The 26,343-nt window shown below is 37.1% G+C and overlaps 1 protein-coding gene across 1 annotated transcript in view; it reads left to right on the top strand.

Annotated features, from left to right (window-relative positions):
* Window positions 1-26,343, top strand: part of CACNA2D3 (calcium voltage-gated channel auxiliary subunit alpha2delta 3) — a gene marked incomplete at its 5' end in the record, with an annotated part of 613,685 nt that overhangs the window by 396,297 nt on the left and 191,045 nt on the right. The window contains 2 exons of the mRNA XM_083353347.1: window positions 6,934-7,012; window positions 14,971-15,104. Coding sequence (XP_083209473.1) covers window positions 6,934-7,012; window positions 14,971-15,104 — 213 coding nt within the window. The remainder of the gene's footprint in view (window positions 1-6,933; window positions 7,013-14,970; window positions 15,105-26,343) is intronic.

Here is a 26,343-nt window from a genome sequence, read left to right as displayed (position 1 = left end):
TAATGGCTTGCTAATGTTGAAGATTGATAGAGCCTATATATTACCTTTCTGCCAAATGATGCTCAAGAGGATGAACAAGAAGCACAATGATAACTATATGGTCTGTTTAACTATGCTAATTAATTATTAGCTAATATGTATGCTAACTAATTATAATATATACTAGTTAACTGAAGAGAGCTACTGTAAAACACATCAGGCCCTTTCAAAATATCTAATGGGATGGGGTTAAACTAATTTGGGGGGCATGATGTTCCATAAGGCAAGCATTATAACAGCTAGGGTTGTAAACCCCTAGCTATGACACCAACAACATGCAAGATCTAAGGGGCTGGGCTGACTATTATTATTTATTTATGTCACAAGTTTTATTATTAAAATGTTATGCATAGGTATAAGTACAGATGTAAGAACATAGACTTTAAAATATGTAAAATCCTAATTTAGGCAGTGCCTGCCCAGTGCCTGCCCGTTATGTGGTCATAAGGTCCTCAGGAGTACATTGGACAGGGCACAGAGGGCACATGCACATGTGTGTAGTAGTCTACAGATCTCCACATTCACATAAGCAGAAATCACCAAGTATCACCATATATTCAAGGTATCTCTTGATCTTGCTGTACCCGTGCACAGTCCACTTAACAATTTCCAAGCTTCCCAGGAAGGTTCCATCCAATGTTGATTTTTTTTGTACCTTTCCATAAGTCCACTCTACTTTAAATATATCAAAGTCTTATGTCAAGCTATGGAAACTTTCCTAGATTTTAATCTCTGAGGACCTGGTTGGAGGCTGTAGAGAAAGTGCTGTTCAGAAGTTAGTGATTTCTCTCTCTGTATGCTGCTACTTCTGTAGGAATGGGCCGGGGGAGGGTGGGAGAGACAACACTGGCTAAATGGTGGGCTTGCCTAGGGAAGTATATTTCAGACACCCACTGTTGTGATTCAGGGTCAGCCTGTGGGTCCGGCAGCCGGGTCGGATGACTCGGATGACTCAGACGAGGGGGAGGAGGAGGGTGTTGAAGACGAACTTGCTGATGATGGCTTGGAGGCTTCGCAGAGCCCCCAGCCAGGCCCCTCTTACTTGGTGGAGACTCAGCTGCGCGAGCCCGACAGTGCGGATGATGATGACCCACAGCTGGCCCTGTTCAAGGACGCCCGACGCAGGAGGCAGTCCAGTAGGAGCAAGCAGAGAAAGGCTGTGGGACTCCTCGGAAGGAGGCACAGGGAGGCCACACCCTGAACTCTAATAAAGGGAGTGTTTGGGGAAGGGCTGGTTGCTGAAAGCAACCGCTCCGTTTGAGGATCAAAGTTCCGGTATCTTGTTTCATGTTCTGTTGTTTGTTTGTGTATTAAACTTGGCAGACGTTTTCCAGTCTCAGACGTTTTCCAGCCTCTGCCGTTTGTACAGGGGTTGCCTTTCTGCAAGGCCAGTAGCAGGCTGGTACAGAACACCCACTGATTATTCTACTGGTTTCATTTAAGGCAGGGATGGGGAACTATGGCCCTTTTATGACCTGTAGACTTCATGGCTGGCTCAGGAATTCTGGGAGTTGAAATCCACAAGTCATAAAGGGGCCATAGTTCCTCATCTCTTATTTAAAGCAACATCTATTTGCCCTAAATAATGATGTTGTCTAATGCTTTCCATATAGCCCATTTATTGCTTCCAGATACAAGTAGCTTACTAATAGAATCATTCAGAAGTGAAATTAATTGTGGCATGTGTGTCCTTTAAAGTGTGCAGATTGCCCAGTGTAAAACGTGCCAGTGATAGAGGATAGATTTTACTTCTGAACTGTCTAAGAATTAATTCTATTGATTAGATTACCAGTCTGGTCTATAATTAAAGGTGACCAATGAACTGATTTTTATCTTGATTTATTCTAACATAAAAGGTATCTTGATTTATATCTTGATTTATTCTAACATAAAAGGTAGGTGTAAAATGATCTATGGCAGACATGTCAAACACAAGGCCCGGGGGCCGGATCCGGCCCGCGAAGTGGTTTCATGCGGCCCGCGAAGCCATCCTGGAAACAGTGACGGAACGGCCCCCACTGCCTTGGCCCACAGACCCTCCTTCTGCCAGAGACCCTCAGATCTGTCCCACTCCTGCCCAGGCCCCCATAGGCACCCTTGATGCGAATGATGTAGAGCTGGCCACGCCCACCCAGTAGGCCATACGCACTCTAGCCATGCCCACCCAGTAGGCCACGCCCACCCTGGCCATACCCACCTGGCCCCTTGAGGGCAACCACAATGCTGATGCGGCCCTCAATGAAATTGAGTTTGACACCCCTGATCTATGGCTATGCTTTATTATCATTTATTATCATCTATGGCTATCATTTGTGGATAAGGACAAAGCATATATGAATAGAGTAGAGTAGAGTAGAGTAGAGTAGAGTAGAGTAGAGTGGAATAGAGTAGAGTAGAGTAGAGTAGAGTAGAGTAGAGTAGAGTAGAGTAGAGTAGAATAGAATAGAATAGAATAGAATAGAATAGAATAGAATAGAATAGAATAGAATAGAATAGAATAGAATAGAATATTCTTTATTAGTCAAGTTTGATTGGACACACAAGGAATTTGTGAAATATGAAATATGAGAATAAATATTTTATTGAAAAAATGGTACCAGTAAATAACTAAGTTACTTACTTAATATATTAATACTTAGTAGATTACATTGCTTAGGTTTTTTTCTGTTTTCTTTTTACATGTTTCTTTCTGTTTCAAATAATAAAGATCATATGCTAATAGCAGGTGTAGACATAAGGTTTGCTGGTGAACCAGAGAAAGTAAAGAGCCCTGTAAGCATAAATTCTTTTCAAGGAATCTAGGTAAATTCAAGTAGAAGACCAGTAAGCAAAACAGGAACCTATCCAGAAAAAAAAGTTTATATTGTGATGGGAATTATAATGGCAATTCATTTTGTGGTTTCTACTTTGAAAAGTGGCTTGGTGAAAGTTTGTAATTCTGGGATTATAAAGAAGTTGGCATATTGCCTCCAAAGGCTTAATTGTGAAAAATGGTTAAGAAATCATTGTACAATGTGCTACTTGTGATAAATAAGAAATGTCACATTTTTAATGGAATTTAGTATTTCACATAGGTGTGTGGGTATAGACACATGTACACATACATGTATATTTGATAGAAGAAGGAGAAAACAGTTATTTTCCTTTTTTTCATAGCAGTCTTCAGTAGACTGTTGTTCAATGTTAATGACTTGAATTCAGTTTCTCTGGCGATTTGGCTTGATGCCACATTAGGCCATCTTCCTCTGTGCTACAGCTCAGCTTATTCTGCTTCTGTTATGGGCAGGGTTGTTTGAGTATGTGTAAGTTAAAGAAGACCATTAGCCATAAATCTCTTAGATTGATTTGCTTTATATTTAGAATGTATTTCAGCACATTCTTTTCTGAGATAAGCACTGGTGACAATTTATGTACTGGGGTTGGATATAAATCTGATGATACTATTTCCTTCCCTTTTGGAGATTAAACATTTTGCTGGCAATAGTGCAGTTGTGCTTAGGTGAGCAGTTAAGCTGAATCAAACTCAACATAACCTTCAGGAGCAAATATACGTGGATTACTCTGAAAGGGTATAAAAAGGAAGTAGATCTCTTAGGGTAGGCCAGAGTTCCCCAACCTTTCCAGCTTTGTGGGCCAGTAGGGGGTGGGGGGAGAGGGGATGGTTCCGCACGAGTGGCAGGCAAGCACATGCACGTGCGCAGCTCCATTTGCACAAGGGGCAGGCACATGCACCTGCCACTCACGCAAATGGACTGCAAGCGTACAGTATGTGCTCACCCGGTCTTGCGCAAGTGGATATGTGTGTGTGTGTGCTCACCCACCACTTCCATGGCCTGGTTCTTAATGTCTTAAGGCCCAGTAGTGAGCTGTGGTCTGGGGATTGGGGACCCCTGGGGTAGGCAAGTCTACAAAGAGATTTTCATTACTGATGATTCATTCCTGCTATGGTGTTGGTCACCTCTGAGGTAAACATATGTTTCTTCTCTTCCTATGAAACTCAGAATAACTATTATAGTCATCCATCTTGCCTATCAATATAAAATATGATTTCAAGAAGTAAGAAATGGGCTATATACTGTATATATGCCAATGTTTATATACAGTATGGACTAGGCAGACTCAGTTCAATATGATCTACAGTATGTTTCAAGTGAGCCTTATTGCTTTTTAAAACCAGGAATAGAAGACGTTTTAATGCCCATCTGGCTGCTGTTGGGCAAGATTTTCAGCTCTCTTATAGCACTTCTTGATTTGACATTGGTTGATTAGCTCACTGATTCTTTGTAACAGCTGCAATAGGTAATGAAAAATTGATTCATAGGCCAGGAAAAGCACTTCAGAGTTTAACTGGCTGAGGGAAATATTATACTAGTCTGCACAAGGGACAGGATGCTGCTATTTCAGTGGCAGCACCCTAAATTGGTTTTGGGTAATGCTTTGCACAAAGAATTATCTATGTTAGTCAAGTGAACCAGCCTGCTGATCAGAAGGACTAAGAATCAATTCTTCTCCTCACAGGACAATTGTTTTGACTTCTATTTGATATGCTTCAGAATTAATAAGGTGGACATCTACTTTATCTCTGCAGGGGCTACCTCTTTCTTGCCATCCTCCTCATCTTTTCTTGTGTTTGAATTTAGAGTACACAGATGGAGACTCTGAAGAAGTCTAGCATGTCTCTAGAGCCTAGACAGTTTCAATAGCATAGAAGTAGGAAAAGCAATGTTAGCTCCCCCTTGATTTTCTTCTTTTATTCTTACAAAAAAAAACCCAGTCTTTCCCACTCAAAGTAATGGATTGAGAACAATACAGGGGATTGGTGGGTATACCAATGAGGTGGAGTTTTTTCTAAGTTTAGGATTTACCAAACTGAAAAACAGCTAGAGAAAGTTAGAGTTGGAATCAGTTTTGGATTCCTATCTTTAAGGTCAGAACTCAGTCTCAGAAGCCAGAGGGTGGTGGTGGTGGTAGTGAAATTTCTATTGCATTACTAAATATTGAGTATGGGAGAGACAAAAGGGATGCACGGTGAGAAGGGTACATCAAAGATGTCATATGGATTGGAGAGAGCTTGTGTGGGGGGAATGCATTTCAGTGTGGTAGAGATTCTACATGAGTCAGGACACATTGGGGTGGGTAATGTGAGTCAATAAGGATTTAAAGCAGAGGTCCCCAACCTTTTGGGCACCAGGGACTGGTTCCATGGAGAGAGGTTTTTCCGTGGACCATAGGGTGCGTGGTTTTGTGTGCTGCCTGCATCTTGCAGATGGGGCTTTGTTTGTTTGTGCGGCCTGGTTGCTGGCATGTCGCGGCCTGGTATTGGTCCATGGACCCCTGATTTAAAGTACCTTGGATCAAAATTGTTGCCCCAATGTTTCACCCAGTTAAAGGTCATAGAAATGACATATTTATTTATTAAATTAGTTTGCTTCCCATCTTACTGTGAGATACAGATTTTATAAGAACAATAATTGCAAACATGGTAAATTCCAGTAGTATTGTTTATTATCTTAAAAATTTCTGAACATGTATATTGGGGAAAGGATATTATAAGAGATTTAGCAGTTGTATAGATGCTTCTCTTGTTTTAAATTCAAAACCTTACAACCTTTACAGGATTTAGAGTGATATTTGCAATCTATTAAATCTTCTCCCAAATCTTCTAGCCAATTCATCCAATTCTAATAAATTGGTTGTTAAACGAGGTGAGAAAGAGATGAAGGTCTAATAGACTCAGGTTGAGAGAAAAAGTTGCCATATCCAGCAATAATTTCAGAATGCTTATCTCCACCCCTTTGCTACATGTGCTCTCACCAATTATCTCCTTCAAGATGAAAATCCAATCAGTTAGACAAGTCCAGATCAGAACTGATTGTTGCTGTTGGTAATCTGTTGCCCAATTTAGCTCTCACTGCTGAATTTATGCATAATTGCAGTTCTTTAGACTGAAGTGACTAGAGTATATTTGCCTTTTTTATTGGGGAAAAAACCTTCATTGTTGATTCATACACATTTTATAAAATCAAGATGATTTGGCTCACCAGATCTTTTCATTTTTTCAAGATGGGTTTAGGACACTTGATTTTTTAAAAAAATTTCATTAAAACTGCATGGAAAAAAATAAAAAAAATAATCAACTCAGGTAAAAAGATTGTCTCTGGTGATGGTTTTTCTGGTTTCCTGGGGAACTTAGAGTTAGAAGGCTCTGGATGAATACTCTTGAGTATTTTCCCAAATAAATGATTGTCAGGAATAAGTAGCAACAACAAAAATATGTCATTTTTAATGAAGTGAGATATTTATTACCTGAATTTTCCTTGGACTGCAATTGAATTTTATGCTTCCAACTATTTTGAGTTTTCTCATGTAACTGGAACTCTTAAGGTTTGACTTTATGGACCCTCTCACAATCAGAGAGTGTTGGATAGCTCCTTTGGTTGAAATAATGTATTATTATTGTGGGAAATCTGTATTACTGTATTAACTCAGTATACACATTTGAGAGATAGAAACTTTACCAGTAGCTTGCCTCATGTTTCCACTTATGCAGTAGTCTTTTGTGGCAGTACAATAATTAAATGCAAGCTTGGGATCAGTGGAAAGTGCTACATTATCATGTGGTTTCATGTTAACCTTCCAAAATCATACCTTTTCATTTACATTTGTTTATAATTTTAGAAAATGCCAAATTTGTCTGTGTGTGTTACCAAAATCTATAAGTGTGTGAAATTATTGCTTATTCAGCTCAAAAGAAAAATCCAATAGAATGTGTTTGCAATTTTTTTGGTATTTTTATCTGGTGCTATTGCCTGCTTAATACAAATTGAATGTTTTATGTAAATGTGTTTCCTGTAAATGAAGTTCTGTTAAAATAATCCAGAGTTATATTTTCAGGTTCGGATTTTCACCTACCTGATAGGAAGAGAAGCTGCCTTTGCAGATAATCTTAAATGGATGGCTTGTGCCAACAAAGGTAGGTTTCATTTCTATGCAAAATATGTTCCACTGGTTGGCTCTTTTTGGAACTTTAATGACTTGGCAAAATGCTGAAATTGCTGTTGCTAAAGAACATGTTTGTAAAACGCAATGTCACATGATTACAGCAGTTAGCGATAGTAGTTCCAGTTGCCATGGTTATGCAAGAAACGTGGTGGGTTGTTAAGTGAAAACCTTGTGTGACTACAGTGGCTGTCCCACTGACTTTGCTTATGGAATAGTATCAGAACTTGCTGTCGCATAACCATGACTTGCTGCAATGTCATAATCAGGAGTCAGGCATAAGTGCCTAGAGTGCAATTATATGACCACAGGAATTCCGCAAAGGACAGATTTCCAAGGGCTAGTCGTAAGTTTCTCTTGGTCAGTACCATGCAAGTCTGAATGATCACTAGATGAGTGGTTGTAACTCAAGAACCACCTGTAAGCAAGGAACTTTGGGACCAGGTTGTTCATCCCAGGCCAGTTAACTTTGTGGACACAATATTATGAGGAATCTATATGTCACTGCTTCTTTCTCGATAGGAAGAACGGAACTATTACAAGCATTTTAGTAAAATGCAACTGTTTGTATAAAAAATGCATTTTGTTTCCAAGGAAAATGGAGTTGTTCTATCAACATCACTTAGTTGTCATTACTCTACTAACTGGTTTTTAGCTTAGAATGTATTATGCTACTTTTGATTCTGCAGCCTAAAAACTTAGCCCATTATGAACTCTGCAAGACTGCCATTTATGTATGTTTGCCTGGGAGTAAATTACTCTGCCAGTAAAATTAACCAATATTTCTCAACCTCAGAAGCTTTGAGGTGTCTGGATTTCAAATCCTAGAATTTCCCAGGCAGCATTGTGACTTGGGAATTCTGGAAGTTGAAATCCATACATTTTTAAATTGCTGAGGTTGACAACCACTGAAATAAACATCAATACGATTATTTGCTGGAGAGGTTCTGCTGATTCCAGATATCAGGAAGTGGAATTGGTAAAAAAAGCAGGAATATCTGTTGTTTAGTGCCAGTTCTACAGACCATCTTGCTAAATCAAGTCTTCCCTAAGCAGGTATTAGAGTGAAAAATAGTTGACAAAACCTTTTCTCCTGGTCATGGGTATCAAACCCGATCGCATCACGTGATGTATTGTGACGTATCGTAACATTTTTTGCCTTTGTGGAGCTAGGGTGGGTGTGGCCTGCAAATATAACTAAATAAATAAATAAATAAATAAATAATGCATCCAGCCTGTGGACTACCAGATTGACACCCCTGTCCTAGGTGGTTGAGTGGATAAAACTTGTGTTTAAAACATAATTTATATATCTTGATGTTAGTTTATAATTTTCTCTGTATTTTGCCTATATTGAATAATATAAATATTCAATATTGGCAGCTTTCTTGTTTAAAATTGAATAATGTAGCATTACCAAATTCAAACATCCCCTGTAATAATTGTGACAACAAGAAAATAACAGACTTTGAGTATCAACTCACTCCTAAATATAAAATGAAAACCATGGTCAGTGTCCTAGTAAGACATTGTTTTTAACTCTGAACTGCAGGAAAAGAGAAATAAGAAATATAAAATAATTAAATTAAATTTAGCAATAGAGGAAGGAAGGAAGGAAGGAAGGAAGGAAGGAAGGAAGGAAGGAAGGAAGGAAGGAAGGAAGGAAGGAGGGAAGTTAGTTCTTGAATTACATAGAGAAACCAAGGAATCCTACCAAGGAAAATAGATATTTTTGCATATTAAAGAGAGAAAGCAAGGCCCAAATTCAGAGATGATATTTTTTTCTTGGTCTCTCTCCAGCATTTAGATATAGACACACATGCATTATATGATGTACTTAACTCCACAAATTGGAATGCCTGAATATTTACTGCAAAGAGATAGTAGGTGAAAACTGTCTTGCTTAACATTGTTTCATCAGGTTTTACTGCAGCTTTGGGGGAGTTTAATTGATTTTAAAATAATAGGAAATTCTTGACTACAAAGCATCTGTGTTTGGTCTAGTTCATCCTTACGTTTCTAAAGATTGTGCAGCCATAACAAATTCCAGTGTTGCACAGAACTCATCAGGCAACACTAAAGCAAATGTATCTCTTGATAAATAATGACACAACTGTGATCCCAAAACACATATTATGGTGCCATGATGTAAAAATAATAAAAATGCTTTGCTTATTCTGCAATTCTGCCTGTCATTACATTTGTAGTAAGGTTTTCTCACTTATGTATGTGTGCACGCCACATGACATTTAAATGACTCATTGGAAGTATATGCATTTAGTTATGCATTGCTGCATTAACCAGTCTTGGTGCCCATCTGATGGAAATTATCCTATTTAAAGATTTGTCTTAATTAGCTAATATTGCACACTAGGATTTAGACTTAGTCATTGTACAAGAATTCTTTGAAGCAAGTTTTTCAAATTCCAAAGCATGTTCAGTTTTCAGACAGTACATTACCCACACTTTATAAAGATCTAAGGACATCTGTTCACGAAAAGGCACTTCCTTTCATAATGGTTGATTTCAAGAGTCTTGCCCAATCACTACTCATACATTATTGGTTATCAAGCCAAAAGATGATATCTTGTTCTGTCCCATATTTTTGTAGTCTTGGAAGGTAGTTTGTCTTTGTGTTCTTATTTTTAATTGTCTCAGTGTAAAGGTCCCATGTAAGGTTTTGAAAATTATGATTTAATAATTATGGGAAGAAGTTGGAAATATATCAGAAGGTTATTCACCTGCTTTCTTAGTATTCACACTTTGTGATGACCCAGCAAAATCCTTTAGCTTGGGATTTTGAATACAATGCCTTCTGGGACTTCCTCTCCTTCAGTAGATATCTTTGAGAACCCCCAGATAATTTTTTCTACTTGGTAGTCTGTGGCATCTATAATAAGCTCCACTATAATCACGACCTCACATACTCATTACATACTCTGTCCCAAAATTTGATACCAGTATGCAAGTTAAAGCATGCACATTTTGTCACTTGCATGATATCTGGTGCTTATTTTGTACCTAGCAGACCGAGTAGCAGTTGTGATTTAGGGGCTGCTTCCTATTCATTGTAGTGTGGTAACAAATAAGTGGAGGAGCCATGTGAGTTGGACCAGAGTGAAATGAAACTTCCCTTTGTCTGATTTGGCCACCCAAAATCTTTTGATCTGTCCTCCAAAAGATGCTTGAAAATTGATTTTTTTTTAGGATGACAAAACAAAGTTGGAATATGATAAAAGTAACCAAAAACATTGAATTAAGAAGTATATTAACTGTATTTAAATACTATAATTCAGATGAAAATAACTTACACCTCTAAGACATAGCATGTGTAGGTCTCCCCAAAAGTACAAACCTCATCTGATTATGTTTTTCTCTTCTACCTTTTTATTTTAAGAAAAAAATGGTTCTTTTTAATATTTGCCAAATTTAATTTTTTCCTTGGTTATTTAAGATCTACGCTTTTTTCCTGGTGCTATATCCATGTAAATATGAATTATTTATTTTGACACTTTTACAACCTAAGTACCACACTTCTAATATTTTGTGTGTGTGTGTGTGTGTGTGTGTATCTATATATATCTTGGCCACCCAAAATCTTTTGATCTGTCCTCCAAAAGATGCTTGAAAATTGATTTTTTTTAAGATGACAAAACAAAGTTGGAATATGATAAAAGCAACCAAACACATTGAATTAAGAAGTATATTAACTGTATTTAAATACTATAATTCAGATGAAAATAACTTACACCTCTAAGACATAGCATGTGTAGGTCTCCCCAAAAGTACAAACCTCATCTGATTACGTTTTTCTCTTCTACCTTTTTATTTTAAGAAAAAAATGGTTCTTTTTAATATTTGCCAAATTTATTTTTTTCCTTGGTTATTTAAGATCTACGCTTTTTTTCCTGGTGCTATATCCATGTAAATATGAATTATTTATTTTGACACTTTTACAACCTAAGTACCACACTTCTAATATTTTTTTTTTGTGTGTGTGTATATATATATCTTTATCTATATACATACACACACATATCTAGATCTAGATCTATCTATCTATATCTATATCTGTATCTACTGTATATCTATATCTATATCTATATCTATCTATTATCTATTTATCTATCTATCTATCTATCTATCTATCTATCTATCTATCTATCTATCTATCTATCTAAATCAGCATCTTCTAAAATTCTTTTATTAACACATAGACAACATTTACCTGAAGAAGAAACTGGCGTCCTTCATGAGACATTAATTGAACTGATATCTTCAGATTCTATACAATGTCTTTTCTAGCATATTTTCTTCACTCATGGGATTATATTTTTAAGAGGTTACCCTGATCACTTACAGTATTGCTAGGTTCTGGGGTGTTGGGGGAGTGAAGGATAATAGTTGCAAAAAACACGAGGGACCAGCAGATTGGACTGCAGAATCTGAGAAGGAGTGGAATACACTTTTAATTCCTGCACAGATGGATAAGTCAAACCGTGTAGCTGTCACAGAGGTCATTGACCCCAAAATCAATTTTCCTTGTGGTGATTTTCCCCTTGGAAGCACCTAGAAGAGATGAAAGATTTATACAAGATTTCCAAGTGAGTGGGTTTTAGGGTATGAGGTCTCTTCTCCAGAACTGGATCATTAGAAATTTACACCATGCTGCATGAGGCCTCCACCTCCTATCTTGGCTCCAACTTTCTTGTAAAAAATAGGCCATATCTTGAGAGAGCGTGAGCTTAATGAGGCAGAGCGACAACCCATTTGAAATACATTAAAACAGTCAAGATCCCAACACTGCTGTAGAATAGCTAATGAATTTACAGTGATATTCCCAATAGCCTGGAGGAGAATGAGCCTGAAGGGAGATGAAATTGCAGATAGTACCAAGATTGTCCAATGTTCAAATAAAGTTTTGCAGAGGTTCAGCATACCAGGTTTGAAGGGCTAGATTAGCAGTCAAATACAACGGAAAGTTTGCCAGCTGTAAAAACAAAGGCAGACTGTAATGTTTTAACTTGACACAAACAAAAGAACCACTGTTAAGTGCATCTTAATAAAAAGTGTACCTTGCTACAATCATTTGACAGACCTGTTTTATTTGAAGTTAGTTTGTCTAATTATGAATTATATATCAAGCATTTTTGATAACTCAGTAGAAAAGGGCTCAGAAAAATGCATCAGGTCACCAGTATGGTGTTTGGAAAAAAGCAAATCTTGACAAGTGGTCTTTTGTGGTATCATTGAACATCACTCTCAGCACACAGACTAACAGCACAGTTCTTATGCTGGTAGTGTCCCACCTTGACCACTATAACATGTTGTGTACAAGGCGACCTGTGTGTCGAGTTTGGGAAGTACGGTAGGAACAAAATTCAACAGTTAAATTTGTCTCTGGAAGAACCCAGAGAAGCTTCATTGTCCTTAGAAGCATTGCCTTTGCCAGCTGTTTTTTTTTTTTCTGGATGAAATATAAAATGTGGGTTATTACCTTTAAACCCTCTACAGCTTAGGTTTAAGAAAGAACCTCTCTCCATATGATTGTCTGACTAAACAAGTTCACCTACACTTGCCATGTATTTGTCTTGAAGTGACTCTGAAGTAAGATGTCCCCATTCTTTGCTATGTGCTTCCTGCTGAGTTCAGGGTCACTTTGTTGGCTTTTTAAAAGACAAAATGCACTCTGAAAGCAGACTGCTAATATAGTTTCTGATTTTATTATTGGTGTTCATATATTCTTCAAAATTGCTGAGAGCCCATGATATTTTAAGTTAATACATTAATTAACATCTTCAGATTAGAATGCAACCTGAGAAAAAGCAGCTATTTGAGTTTTTGATTCTATTTGAAAAATGCAGATAACTTTTAAGCTGCATTATATCTACCCTATGATTAAGCTTGAACTTCAGTTTTTCAGGAAAGTCCAAATGTAGACAATCCATTCTATGGCAGAAAAGTAAAATTGGAAAATGAATAAAGTGCTTGAATCTGCAAATGACAAAGAGTCCATGATGATTTTGAATTGGACGTTTTGTCCCTTTTGTTTCATACTCAAGCTCTTTCAGTAATGTGAAACATTATTGAAGCAAATTTCCTTTATTCTTAGTATAGCAAGTTGTCATAAAATGGGTCATGGATTGTTTTCCAATAGTTCATGATGACCTGAAGAATGAAGTGTGTGGTTATGTGGCTGTGTCCATAGGACTTTATGCTGCCATAGAGGAGGTTCCTGCATGGATAACTGGGCTATGTAAGAGATCAATCAATCAGAATAGAACTGGAAGGGACCTTGGAGGTCTTCTAGTCCAACCCCCTACTCAAGCAGAAGAATCTATACCATTTCAGACAAGTGACTGTCCAGTTTCTTCTTAAAAACCTTCAGTGATGAAGCACCTACAATTTCTGATGGCAAGCTGTTCCACTGGTTAATTGTCCTCACTGTTAGGAAGTTTCTCCTTAGTTCTCCTTGATTAGTTTCTAACTATCGTTTCTTGTCCTGCCTACAGGTGCTTTGGTAAATAAGTTGAACCCCTCCTCTTTGTGGCAAACTCTCAAATACTGGAATACTGCTATCATGTCCCCCTAGTCCTTCTTTTCTCTAGACTAGCCAAACCCAAATCCTGCAACCATTCTTCATATGTTTTATTTAATTTATTTAATTGGATTTGTATACCGCCCTTTCCCGAAGGACTCAGGGTGGTTAACAGGGTAATTAAAACAAGAAATACAAAAATTAAAAACAATTAAAAAGATTATAACAGTCCCTGAAAAAGTAAAAAAAAAAACCAATTAAAATTAGAATTAAAATTCTCAGCCTGGGCCAGAGAGCTCAAAGAGCCAGGTCTTCAGGTCCCGGTGGAATGAACGGAGGTCGGGGGCAGTCCTCAGCTCCACGGGCAGCTGGTTCCAGAGGGCAGGCGCACCCACTGAGAAGGCCCTCCCCCTGGGTATTGTCTGCTGGCAATTTTTTACCGGCGGTACCCTGAGGAGATCCTCCCTGTGGGAGCGCACAGGACGAAGGGAACTTGATGCTGGCAGCAGATGTTCCCTCAGATATCCCGGATCCAAGCCATTTAGGGCTTTATAGGTCATTACCAGCACCTTGAATCTCACCCGGAGGGCAACCGGAAGCCAATGCAGCTCGCAGAGTAGAGGTGTTACATGGGAGTATCGGGAAACCCCCATCACAACTCGCGCGGCTGCATTCTGCACCAGCTGAAGCCTCCGAGTGGTCCTCAAGGGCAGCCCCATGTAGAGAGCGTTGCAGTAGTCTAAACGGGACGTCACGAGCGCATGAGTGACTGTTCGTAGGGCATCTCGGTCCAGGTTTTAGTCTCCAGGCTTTTATCAGTTGCTCTTTGCACTTTTTCCAAAGTCTCAACATCTTTTTTGTAATGTGGTGACCAAAACTGCAGATAGATTAGAACATTTTGGTGAGAAGCACTGAAACTCTGATTCCGGGATAGAAAGTTAGAGATAGAATTTGATAAAGCTAAAAATATCACCCTCATATTTGTGATACTTGGCAGTTGCAAAGGTTAGGGAGTAAAAGTTAATAGAACTCTGCCATAAGCATTTATCTTTAAGAACAAACTCCCTCCTTTTTTTACTTTCACCTGCGGGTGAAAAAATTGACTTGGAACTGAAGGGAAAAAAGTCAGGACAGCTGTGCAATGGTGTAGAACACTCAGAGGGATGAAGCCATTCTGGACTGACATATCATTTCACAGACTACTGCTTTCACAAATTAAAACTTGACAGGGCTTCTTCCTTGGTCAACTTTTTTGTCCTCTTCAGGTTTTCCCCCCACATACACCCTGTTCTTTTTAACACCAAGAGAAAATATATTTATAATTTTTATGTGTATTTATCATTTGATTATGTCTGAATGATTACTTTTTTTTCTCTCTGCTCAAATATATCCAGGGTTTTTCACTCAGATCTCAACCCTAGCTGATGTGCAAGAAAATGTAATGGAATATCTCCACGTGCTCAGTCGACCTAAAGTGATTGATCAAGAACATGATGTAGTGTGGACTGAAGCCTATGTCGACAGTACTGTAAGTCTGCAAGAGGCAATGTCTGATAAATCCTGTTTATATGTAAAGTATCAAATAATTTTGTTCCAGTGTTGTAATACGTTTTCTGTGATTCTGCTTGGTTTGTTTTTAAAATGTGGGTTATGCAAATGCTGCTAATATTTACCTAAGTTAAAGAAGCTTAATTCTGCAGCTTCAGCACTCGATGGAAAGGCTTTCATTTTAAATAAATGTTAAACCCTCTGTATCAGAGCCTATTAAAGCTGCCATGTAACCCAGCAAACACGCAGAGGAAGTATGTATGGAATCAACTGGTTTTTCAGTTATAAACAATTATATATTGCAAATAGCAGGATCATGCTTGCTATGATGTAAAGCAAAAATTGGTGACTGGTTAATTGCTCACAAAGATACAAGAATCCTTTGAAAGTCTTCTAATCTACATATTTTATGCAAGAACAAATAATGTAACCTGTTCAGAGTCAAGGCAGACTTGATGAATGTTTGACAGCACCAGAATTGTGTGTAGCCAGTAAAAATGAAATTGTTCAAAATGAACTGGACCTTAACTTCCATATCCCCTAACATAATTAGCTTTGGCCAGGGAGTAGAAGAGTTGAAATCTTATAAATGAAGGGGGAGGGGAAGAGAGAGAGAGAGAGAACACACAAGGCTGTCACTCTGGGGCAGTCACTTCAACCTACCCTTAAAAAGTTGTCTGTGAAAGAAAATGGGAAGACATACCTTGAGCTCTTGAAGGAAAGCAGCATATAAACAAAATCAATACATAAGCAACCAATTCTAACTGCAAATGTTGCACAAATAACAGAAAAATCAATAACTCAAAGAAAAAGCTAAAAGTGCAGGAAAGTTGAGGGGTAAAAGCAAAATAGAAAAGAATGAAAAATAGATACAAGGAAGTAGCTTCCAATCTTCTGTACAGCACTTATAAGTAAGTATAATATTACCTTTTACTCTATGGTTACACCAAAACTTCCTTTTCTTTCTTTAATCTATCCTATCTATTCATCAAAACCATATGATTATTTTTTCCGTTTCACATACACAAAAAATCCTCAAGCGGTTTCCAATCAGCAATAAAAATAGACAGTGGCTTTTCTCTGATCAAAAAGTCTATTTAGCCACCTCAGTATGTTCCCTGAATTTCACCAACCATTCTTCCATTGTGGGTAGTTCTGAATCTTTTTTTGTTTTGTTTTGTTTTATGTTTGTGGAATCTAATAGTAATCCTGCTGCAAATTTTATGTAGAAAAATGAAGTTCCATGACTTTTTTCCAATTATTTGTCTATCAAAACTCAGGTTTCAATTGTATTAAAATCCTCTGAATTGATGTTATGTATTTAAATCCAGAAATTTATAGGTGTTTTTTTTACAACAAGTACCAGACATGATAAAATCTTTCTTCTCGTTCACATTTTCAACATAAATTTAAACGTGGGGTGCTTTTATAAATTCTAGACAATTTCTCTGGTGACATATAGTCAACAGTTAATATTTGATAAAAAAAATTCTTTACAATTATACCATAACATGCATTCAATATTCAATATTCTCTTTTGACTTTATCTTTTCTTTTTAACCACATACACTTCCAACTACATTCCTGATGTACAAAACTCTCACTTCCGTTTAGCAAAATGGAGGGGGAAAAACCCACTCATTTTTTAAAACCTTTTGTGCTCCTTACATTCATCCTTCACAACAGATCACATAGTACCCATTTTATTTCTATGAGCACTTGTAAGCATCTTACACATTTTCTATATTTTCTTACCTTTGGCAAATATTTTACTAAGAGGTTTAATTTGCTTATTTAACATCGTTACTTTCTTCTTTACTTTTACTTTCTCTTTTTAGAAGTATAACATTAATACACACAAAATCAAGTTAGATGCCTGAACTTCACATACCTGCACTTTATGCTATAGCACTGTATCAGCTGAGAGCATGTTATTCTGATCTACCTGTACAGTTGTGACAAAATGAGTTATCAGAATTTAAGTCTACTAAAATGTGAACAGTGTATAAAATGGATTTTAATTTGCTTCTTAAGTTCTTGAGATTTGGAATTCTGGTCACCCTTCCTTAAGCATCCTTAAAACACCCCAACTCTGTAAATTGCACTATATTGGACTGTGTGAGAAATGGACAATCAGCTGTGGGTGTTAATCTAATGCTTTGTTTTAACTATATTAGCCAAACCATCCCAGGTTACACAGTATTGCTTTATAATCTAAGCCTGAATATTAATAGATGGCCAGATACTTTAGTATTATTATTTCTTGTCTGTCTCACGGAGGATGGAAAATAAATGATTTCCCTGACTCTCTAATGTTTGTCGAACTTTATTGACAGAAAATCTAATCGTTTTCTTTCTGGAGAATTCATCCCAAATTGGTTATTAACTCTGTAGTGGATAATTGTTGAGCATTTGGTGAAAACGAAAAGAAAATAATTGTTATCTTTTCAGAAGTACATGAACATACGCCATTATGTTTGCTAGGGAGTTTGTAAGAGAGTCAGAAACAGGTCCTGGTAATATATTCTAGGGGAGGTAAGTTTGATAGAGGCATAATCATTCATTCATTTTCTGTGTGTTGCCAGAAAAAAAATGAAAATATTGGCATCTAATTTGAGGAGGGAAAGTAACAAGTTCATTTTAAGATCGTTGAAAAGAGGCTAGGTGGCCTTTCTGATTTCTTATGATCCTATCCAATAAGTTGCACTGCTTAGGGGGAACGAAAACTTATTTTATTTACCATTTGTTATTTTGATTTTCTTAAGAAGTTGACATTCTGCTTGTTCATACTTTGAACATCCCACCCTCTGGAGCAACATCCCTCGAGTGATAAGGATACTCCCTGTCTCCTGAGGTTCTGAAAAGCCCTTTTAGGCCTTTGTCTCATGACTGCAGTTAATGTGAGGTGCTGACATGCTTAAATGCTTGATTCATCATATGGTTTTAATGGTTATTTAATGTTTTTAATTATTTCAAGTTCTATTATATTTTGTAAATGTTAAATCTAAATATTAACTACTTAGTAAATATTAAATCTGAATGATGTAGAAATGTGCAACATCATAATGTATATTATGTATAATGTATATTTTTTTCAAGTAGCATTGGAGTTTTGATGAGTTCACTTATCTTCTCTTTCGCTGAAATGTTTGTTACCACCATCAATAACTGCTTATTACCTCAATTTTTGTGCAAAGCTGGGAGAAAGCTGATATTTTTAAAAATTCTGTTTTATTGCATCTCTCATTCTTACTTGATTTAAAGCACCCTGAGTGCTATTTTCTGGTCTGGGGGCTGAGTAGTTAGTTGAGTGAAATGATTATTGCATATCAGCCATCCTGGTTTCTGGCTGTTTATCCTGAGAATAAAGCAACTGGCAGTAGAAGTCTAGCTGCAAGAAGATCCATTTAGCATTTTGAACTCAACTGCTTAAAGAAACTTAAATTGCTTCAAGAAACTATTTTTAACCCCTGGTTGTTTCCAAGTTTTTCTTTTCCATATGAGAAACTTTGTTATGATGTTTATTAAACATGTGAGCTAGCGTTCACAAAAACAAAATTAAGCACTTTGAAATCCTACTGATCCTACTGAATTAAAAATAAATATTTTGCATTAATACCAGGCAAGATAGAAATTAGTTGATTTTGTCTAAAATATACCTCTGGTATTAACAGGCAATAAACAGATAATTCTCTTTGTGGGAGAATAAGTATGATAAAGAAGTATAAAACTACAATTGAGAATCCAAAATGCAGTATTTTGAACAACTCTCAAGATGCTGCTGCATGTTGTTTTTATAAATAAACTGATGCCCACTACATTTCCACACTCCATACAAAAAGGACAGGGTGGGGTTTTTTGCACATTATTGTATTACTTTTTCAGAAGCAACTGCCATTCACAAAGCCAAGGTTCAACAGTGATTATTCTGTAATTGGAGTAGCCCACAAGTAGATTCTGCAAGTGGACTTCCCCTAATTTAAATCATTGCCATTCAGATTTGCCAGTGGAATTATTTAAGACAAACCAAATTTCATCCATATACAAATTACTTAAGCATGAGAATCTTTGTTAGGTAGTACAAGTGTTTCTAGCACAGAATCCAATCCTTAGCTCTTGTAATACAATATTACTAAAGATGCACTTGTATTTTGCTAAATAAATCCCTCTGTATTATCCCTCTGTAGTCCATATTCCACTCATTATATTTAACATACAGTAATCCTTTTTTTTAGGGATGCGGTGGCTCAGTGGGTTAGGACGCTGACCTTGTTGATCAGAAGGTCGGCAGTTTGGCGGGTCGAATCCCGAGTGCCGCGTAACAGAGTGAGCACCTGTTACTCGTCCCAGCTTCTGCCAACCTAGCAGTTCGAAAGCACGTAAAAATGCAAGTAGAAAAATAGGGTCCACTCCGGTGGGAAGGTAACAGCGTTCCGTGCACCTTTGGCGTCTAGTCATGCCAGCCACATGACCACGGAGACGTCCTCGGACAGCTTTGAAACGGAGATGAGCACCGGCCCCTAGAGTCGGAAACGACTAGCACGCATGTGCGGGGGAACCTTTACCTTTACCTTTAATCCTTTTTTTACTTACAAAACAAAAGCAAAGTTGATTATTTCAGATCAAGGCATCACATTGTTTTCTGTCCTTTTCTGTCCTATAGCTCATTGACCATCTTGGCCCATAATTTCTATCAATCACTTTCTCTGTATCACATTTCATCCCCACCTTTGGTTGTCACTGTGTGAAGAAAAGAAAGGCTCATCTTGGCTGGCTTAGACTTGGCTGAAGCTACCAGCTTTTGACCCAACTACTGTAGTCAAGGATCTTCATTGCATTGGAGGATTCAAACTATTTCAGAGAACTGATTGCCTCCTGATAGTGTTGGCTGCTGCTCCCCTCTTCTATCCTGTTGAGTTTAAAATTGATGCCTTTGTTTCCTGAAGCTTCCATAATGTAGCATAAACCTTCCTTAATACTTCTCACATACTGTGTTAGACATGTGTAGTATTTTTATCCCAGGAACCCTTAGCTCCCAATGTATGAACTTTTTCCTAGTCATTCCTTTATTCAGCTCTACCAGCACTCCCCTTTTCATTCAGCCCTCCTACCCTGTATTGGACCCATCACTCAACTCTCACCTTCTGTATAGTTTGGGTGAATAGATTTCTAAATAGAATGTGCAGATTATAACTTCACATGAACTGGCCAGAAAGTTTTTTAACCATCTCCATTCCTTCTAGGTCTCTGTAACTGGCTGTAAGAATAACTTTGGGATGTAGTAGAGGTCTTCATGTTTTTAGTTTCCTGGTCTGGACTATCACAAAAGGCTGACGTCAGTCTTGCAAGTCTGAATGTGCTTCTTCCCTCACCCACCTTTATGTTCCAGAGAATTAGAGAGGGTCAGTTCTGAGGTACATTCTCCATCTTCATGCCTTTTTTGGACCAGGTTTCTTTTATCAGACTATTATCTAAATGGCAGTTCTTCCTCCTCTCTCTCAAGGTTATTCTCATAGCCCATTACACCTCCTCTTCGAAAGCACCATATTATTTAGAAGAACATTCCTATTATTCAAGCATCTCTTTTGGAATTTTTCTTTCAAATTTCCACTTTCCTTACACGTTGTCATTCTCTCTCCAAGTCCCTCATGCCTTTTAGAAAGAGAGAACCAATGGTTTCTTTTCTCAGGAAACCTGGAGGATGGAAGAATTTTTTTTTAATCTTTAATTCCATTTATATCCCGCCCTTCTCCGAAGACTCAGGGCGGCTTACAAGCTTAGCAGTAGCTTGACCTCCCCCCCTTTTTTTTCCCTTGGGTCTGTTCTTTTTTCCATTTCCCTTAGTTTTCCTCTTCCAGTTCTCTACATCTGAACTTCTACAACCAGGTTTTAGTTTTATCCTGATGTTCTTTTGTAAATGCCTTGTAAATGACTCCTTGTTATATACATTTAATAATATTTTTTCAATTGTATTTTCAAATATCAGATTTTGACCTCAAATTCAGCATATATTTATTGTAAATTACCAAGTCTTCTTTCCATATGTGTATTGTTGTTGTTGTTAGTTGCGAAGTCATGTCCGACCCATTGCAACCCTATGGACAATGTTCCTCCAGGCTTTCCTGTCCTCTACCATCTTCTGGAGTCCATTTAAGCTCACGCCTACTGCTTCAGTGACTCCATCCAGCCACCTCATTCTCTGTCGTCCCCTTCTTCTATTGCCCTCAATCTTTCCCAGCATTAGGCTCTTCTCCAGTGAGTCCTTCCTTCTCATTAGGTGGCCAAAGTATTTGAGTTTCAGCTTCAGGATCTGGCCTTCTAAAGAGCAGTCAGGGTTGATCTCCTCTAGGACTGACCGGTTTGATCGCCTTGCAGTCCAAGGGACTCGCAGGAGTCTTCTCCAGCACCATAGTTCAAAGGCCTCAATTCTTTTGCGCTCAGCCTTTCTTATGGTCCAAGTTTCACTGCCATACATTGCAACTGGGAAGACCATAGCCTTGACTATACGCACTTTTGTTGACAGGGTGATGTCTCTGCTTTTTAGTGTGCTGTCTAGATTTGCCATGGCTTTCCTCCCGAGGAGCAAGCGTCTTTTAATTTCTTGACTACAGTCCCCATCTGCAGTGATCTTGGAGCCCAGGAAAATAAAATCTGTGACTACCTCCATTTCTTCCCCATCTATTTGCCAGGAATTGAGAGGGCCGGATGCCATGATCTTGGTTTTCTTAATGTTTAGTTTCAACCCAACTTTTGCACTCTCCTTCTATTTATGTGTATAAATATATCTTATTTTCAATTAAATGAATTTATTAATTTGCGATATAGTGGTGAAATGATACAATATGGTAATACAAACAGATCCAGTCTCATAAAATGTTGGCTTACACGTACTGTTTGTTCTTTTTATAATATCAAATGCAGTACTACTCAAAATAACTAATTATTGACTTAGTTTTTCATTTATGCTGCATATTTACAGTGGAAAGTAAAGCAATACTGGGAAGCTATAATATTTCCAGGACAAAAGCACCAGCTCATAGATTCTTCTGTGTAAATCAGAAATGATCTAGATACAGTATTTGAACAGTTTTGTTCCCAGTTTTGCAGCTGACAGAAATTATCCTGGATTTTTAAAAACACCCCTTAAACTCTGAAGAACTTCACAAGCATCTCACTAAATTAACTGACAAGATCCCAGTAAGTAATTTCATTATGACAGAAAGTAATTCTCATAGACAAATAGTCCTAAGTGTACTTGATTATTGATAAGGATCAAATTGAATGTAACTGACAGGAAAAAAAATTCAGGGTTTTAGTAAAAAGAAATTCAATAAAAAGCATGTAAATAAAAAGTTAGGATGAATTAGTATTATTGATCTTAAAATTGTGAGATCACAAGTCAAATCCCCATTGGTAGAGATTTGTTCTGGTAAATTAACTCACCAATATACTCCTGAATTATTTGTCAGGTTGCTACCCAGAAGATGTGAATATGTGTAACAGATTTTCACATAATTCTGGCTTATGTTCATTAATTTCTGTATGAATTTTCTGCCATTCTATTGCAAGTTTATTTAATATAAAGTGAATAGAGTGAATTTATTTAGAATTAAAATAAATAAGATCTGTGCATTCTTATACTATCTCTCAAATCAAATTTGCTTTAAATCATATTTGATCATACTTTGCTTTTGCTTTCAGTTGGTTTCACTTTCCTTTTCAGAAATACAATTTTATTTAAATTTCATTATTTTTCCCTTCTTTTTATTCCTTTTTTTTCAACTTCAGACTGGAAAAGTTCCTTTGTGGAGAAGCTTTGTAGATATATTTTTTTTTTCTGACAAGGAAACCATGACTAACCTGATGTAACCACACAGTAGTGGCCAAAATTGTGGAAACCTTTTGGGAAAACTGTATTTTTGAGGTTTGATGGCTAATAACACCACTTTTTTGGGGAGTAGTACCATAAAATTATATATCAATGGAAAGATAATTTAATCAAGAAAGTAATGCAACAACGTTTGTTCAATTATCTGTACTGTATTCTATGAAAAGTTATAGCCAAATAACCAGAAAAAGGAAGCACAACTTGCTTAGGTTGATATCAGGTAGCTTTCATTCATCTGATTGTAGCCAATGAGCATGAGTGTTTAAAGAGCCAACTAGGTGTCGTCTTGTTTTGGCAATGAGCCAATCAGATCACAGTAGGATTCAGTTATTGATGTCATGTATTGAAGCTGAGAGGAGGACATTTGTCAGTGAGTTATGTGATCGCTATCAAGTTGGTTGGAGTTTTTCGTGTTCTTTCATTTAGTGACCTTGTAAAATGTAATAAAATTAAAGTGATGGTGCAAAGAGTTGACTGGTTGCCCAGAAAGCAATGTAAAATAGTATTATTAAGTGAACAAGGCTACAGTTATAAAGAAATTAGAAGAAAAATTGGTGGAGACTTAACCAAAGGTGGCATTTCTACTGTACACTTTTCCCAAAAGGTTTCCACAATTTTGGCTAGTACTGTAGTTGTAGGTATTATTTTCCAACATAAATTGGTTGTATGAACTCAGTGCTATTCTTTAAATTGTATATCTGTCCTATATAAAAATCTAAAAATAGCTAATCTGTTAAATTAACATTGGCTAATATCATCCTCAGGTGATTTTTGGAATAAACTTTGGCTAATATATTTTTCCACAAAAGGTAATATTGTGAATATTGATTTTGGAAATCATGATGGTTCTCAAATCACTTCTTCTCATCCTCTATCTTGAGAGTGTTCTTTCAGTTCAGACTTATTTCTTGTCATTGTTTCTCGGACATACTGATTCTTTAATGTTATTTTTTAGACTGTGATTAGCTTTTGTGGTATGCTGTATAACTATTTCTAAAAAGATTAGAGGACAAATAAAACAGCTTGAATAATGATTTGAAACATTTTCAAACATTCTTCAAAGTTTTTTACATTGGAGAAAATAAAATTATGTAGTTTTTCCAGCATTGCTCTGTTTGCCTATCTGATCTTCCTGATAGTCACATTCTGTGCTCAGGAAATAGCTGACAATATTTAAGCTCCATGCCACTGGGAAATGCATTAACCTCTACAAAGTTCCCTCCCAGAACATATCAGCATGGAGGCAAAGATCATTATTGCACTTACTGGTCTGTGTATGAATGTATTTATTTATTCATTCAATTTGTAAAACCATCTATCTCACCAGGTGTCTCTGGGCAATGAACTAAGCTAAGCTAAGCTAAACTAAAATTTGATTGTCCAATGGCATTACTAAACTAGAGTGAAAACAGTGCAAGAAAAAATAACTGCTTCTTGCTCTTACTCTGAGATAATGAGTAATCTAAGAATTTTACAAATAAGTACCTTCACTAAATATTTATTATGAGTCTATTTCAGATCATTGGTATAGTTGGGAAGTAACGTAATGTAAAAACAAATAAACAAACAAATCTCCTCCACAACCTCCAATAAAATCCAAAAGTTCTCCACTATCTTAAACACAAACCAATTCTTTTCCTTTTTCTCTTCAAATTCTGGTGTACAGCTCCAACTGTTGCTGCTTATTTGAAGTATGATGCCTTCCTGATCTCATAACATGGCTTTAGTAACAGATATCTCCTTTTTGCCTCTTTATTTTGATTGGTGGCAATCTCTTGGATACACGGCAACTTACAGATTTATATCTTCAGCAAAAAAAAAAAGATAAGACAGGGTGTGACATTATAAGTATCACCTATCACTTTTCATACCACGCTAATCACCTTCACATAACCATTTCCAGCAGGTACATTTCTTGATAACCCCTAACTGTCTTAACCACTGTTTTGCATTTGGTAGCTGTGCAAATTAAAAATTATTTTCCCCAAGCATAAACTTGGTGGAATTCTTTTTTGAAATAGTGATTAAGATAAAAATAGTAATGATATAAAAATTCCAGAAGTAAACTATTTTCAGCCAATACATCTGTGCATACCTTAATCTTTGCCTTACAGATTCCTGGTAAAGTTGAGAAGATACAGGTTCCTTCTCTGATACATCTGATACATTTATATAATGATTGTGTCATGGTTCTAAAAGATGAAGCCAATTAAAAGAACTTCAAGGCAAAGATTTCTTCCTTAAAGAACATTTTATTCAGGAAACAAAGTATCAGCACTTACATAGTTGAACCCAAGACTAAAGTTGCAATTCCCACCCAAGAAAGGCTGTCATAAATCAAATTCACCAATTAATCTAAAATGCGGGCTTTCCTCCCTACTTTCTAGCCCTCCAAAACTTTATCTAGAATTGACCTTGAAGCTCACCCAGCTGCAATTGTTTAGGCTAACTGAAAATGCTCAAGCATTCCCCCCTTCCCCCCTTCTACATCTGAGAATCCCAAATAACAGAAAAGCATAAGGAAAGCAAAAAGTAAAATGACTGCAATTGTCACAGAGTTGACAGATTGCCCAAATTTCTTAAGAAAATTTCTTCTTTTGCATCTCCTCCTGTCCATTCTCAGCATAAACTAAGCTGTTTCCTCTTCTCGTGTTTCTTCTGCCTTTTCCTTCAGCCACATCATTACATACTAACCAGAATTCTAAGGAATCATAGTCTGAGCTCTGCTCTCCCTTTTCTCTCCCAGCATTAAAACATACATACACACAAACACATACACACTTGCAATCTCAAGCACTTGTTAGCAAAATCTGATGAAAAGGAGGCAGTTAATCTCCTAATCCTAATCTTAAATTGTTTAGGTCTTGGTACAAATTATATATCAGAACAAAGCTGTTTTAGTCCCAAACCAGGTGTTAAGCCAATTGAAAATGGTCATAGAACCACTGGAGATAAAATATTACCTACCTTTACCTCTGTGAAGATCTTACCTGGAAAGTCAGTACAACCCAGGTGGCCAGAAAAGCCCAACAGAGACTCCACTTCCTCAGGGTCTTGCGGAAGAACAGGGTAGAACAATGGCTAATAACTTTCTTTTACCAGTCTAGTATAGAGAGCATCCTCTCACATTGTATTGTGGTTTGGTATGCTAGCCTGACAGCCACGGATAGGAAAGTATTACAAAGGGTCGTGAGCACAGCACAAAACATCATGGGCTGTCCTCTGATACCACTGGATGACATCACCAGGGCTCGCTACCTTGGAAGAGTTAGAAAAATTCTCAGGGATGACTCACACCTTGGTCGGTACCTCTTTACTCTCCTACCATCAG

Source organism: Vipera ursinii (assembly GCF_947247035.1).
Source record: "Vipera ursinii genome assembly, chromosome: 2".
NCBI lineage: Eukaryota > Metazoa > Chordata > Lepidosauria > Squamata > Viperidae > Vipera > Vipera ursinii.
The sequence above is the reverse complement of the archived record's forward strand: the minus strand, read 5'-3'. Positions and strand labels throughout refer to the sequence as shown.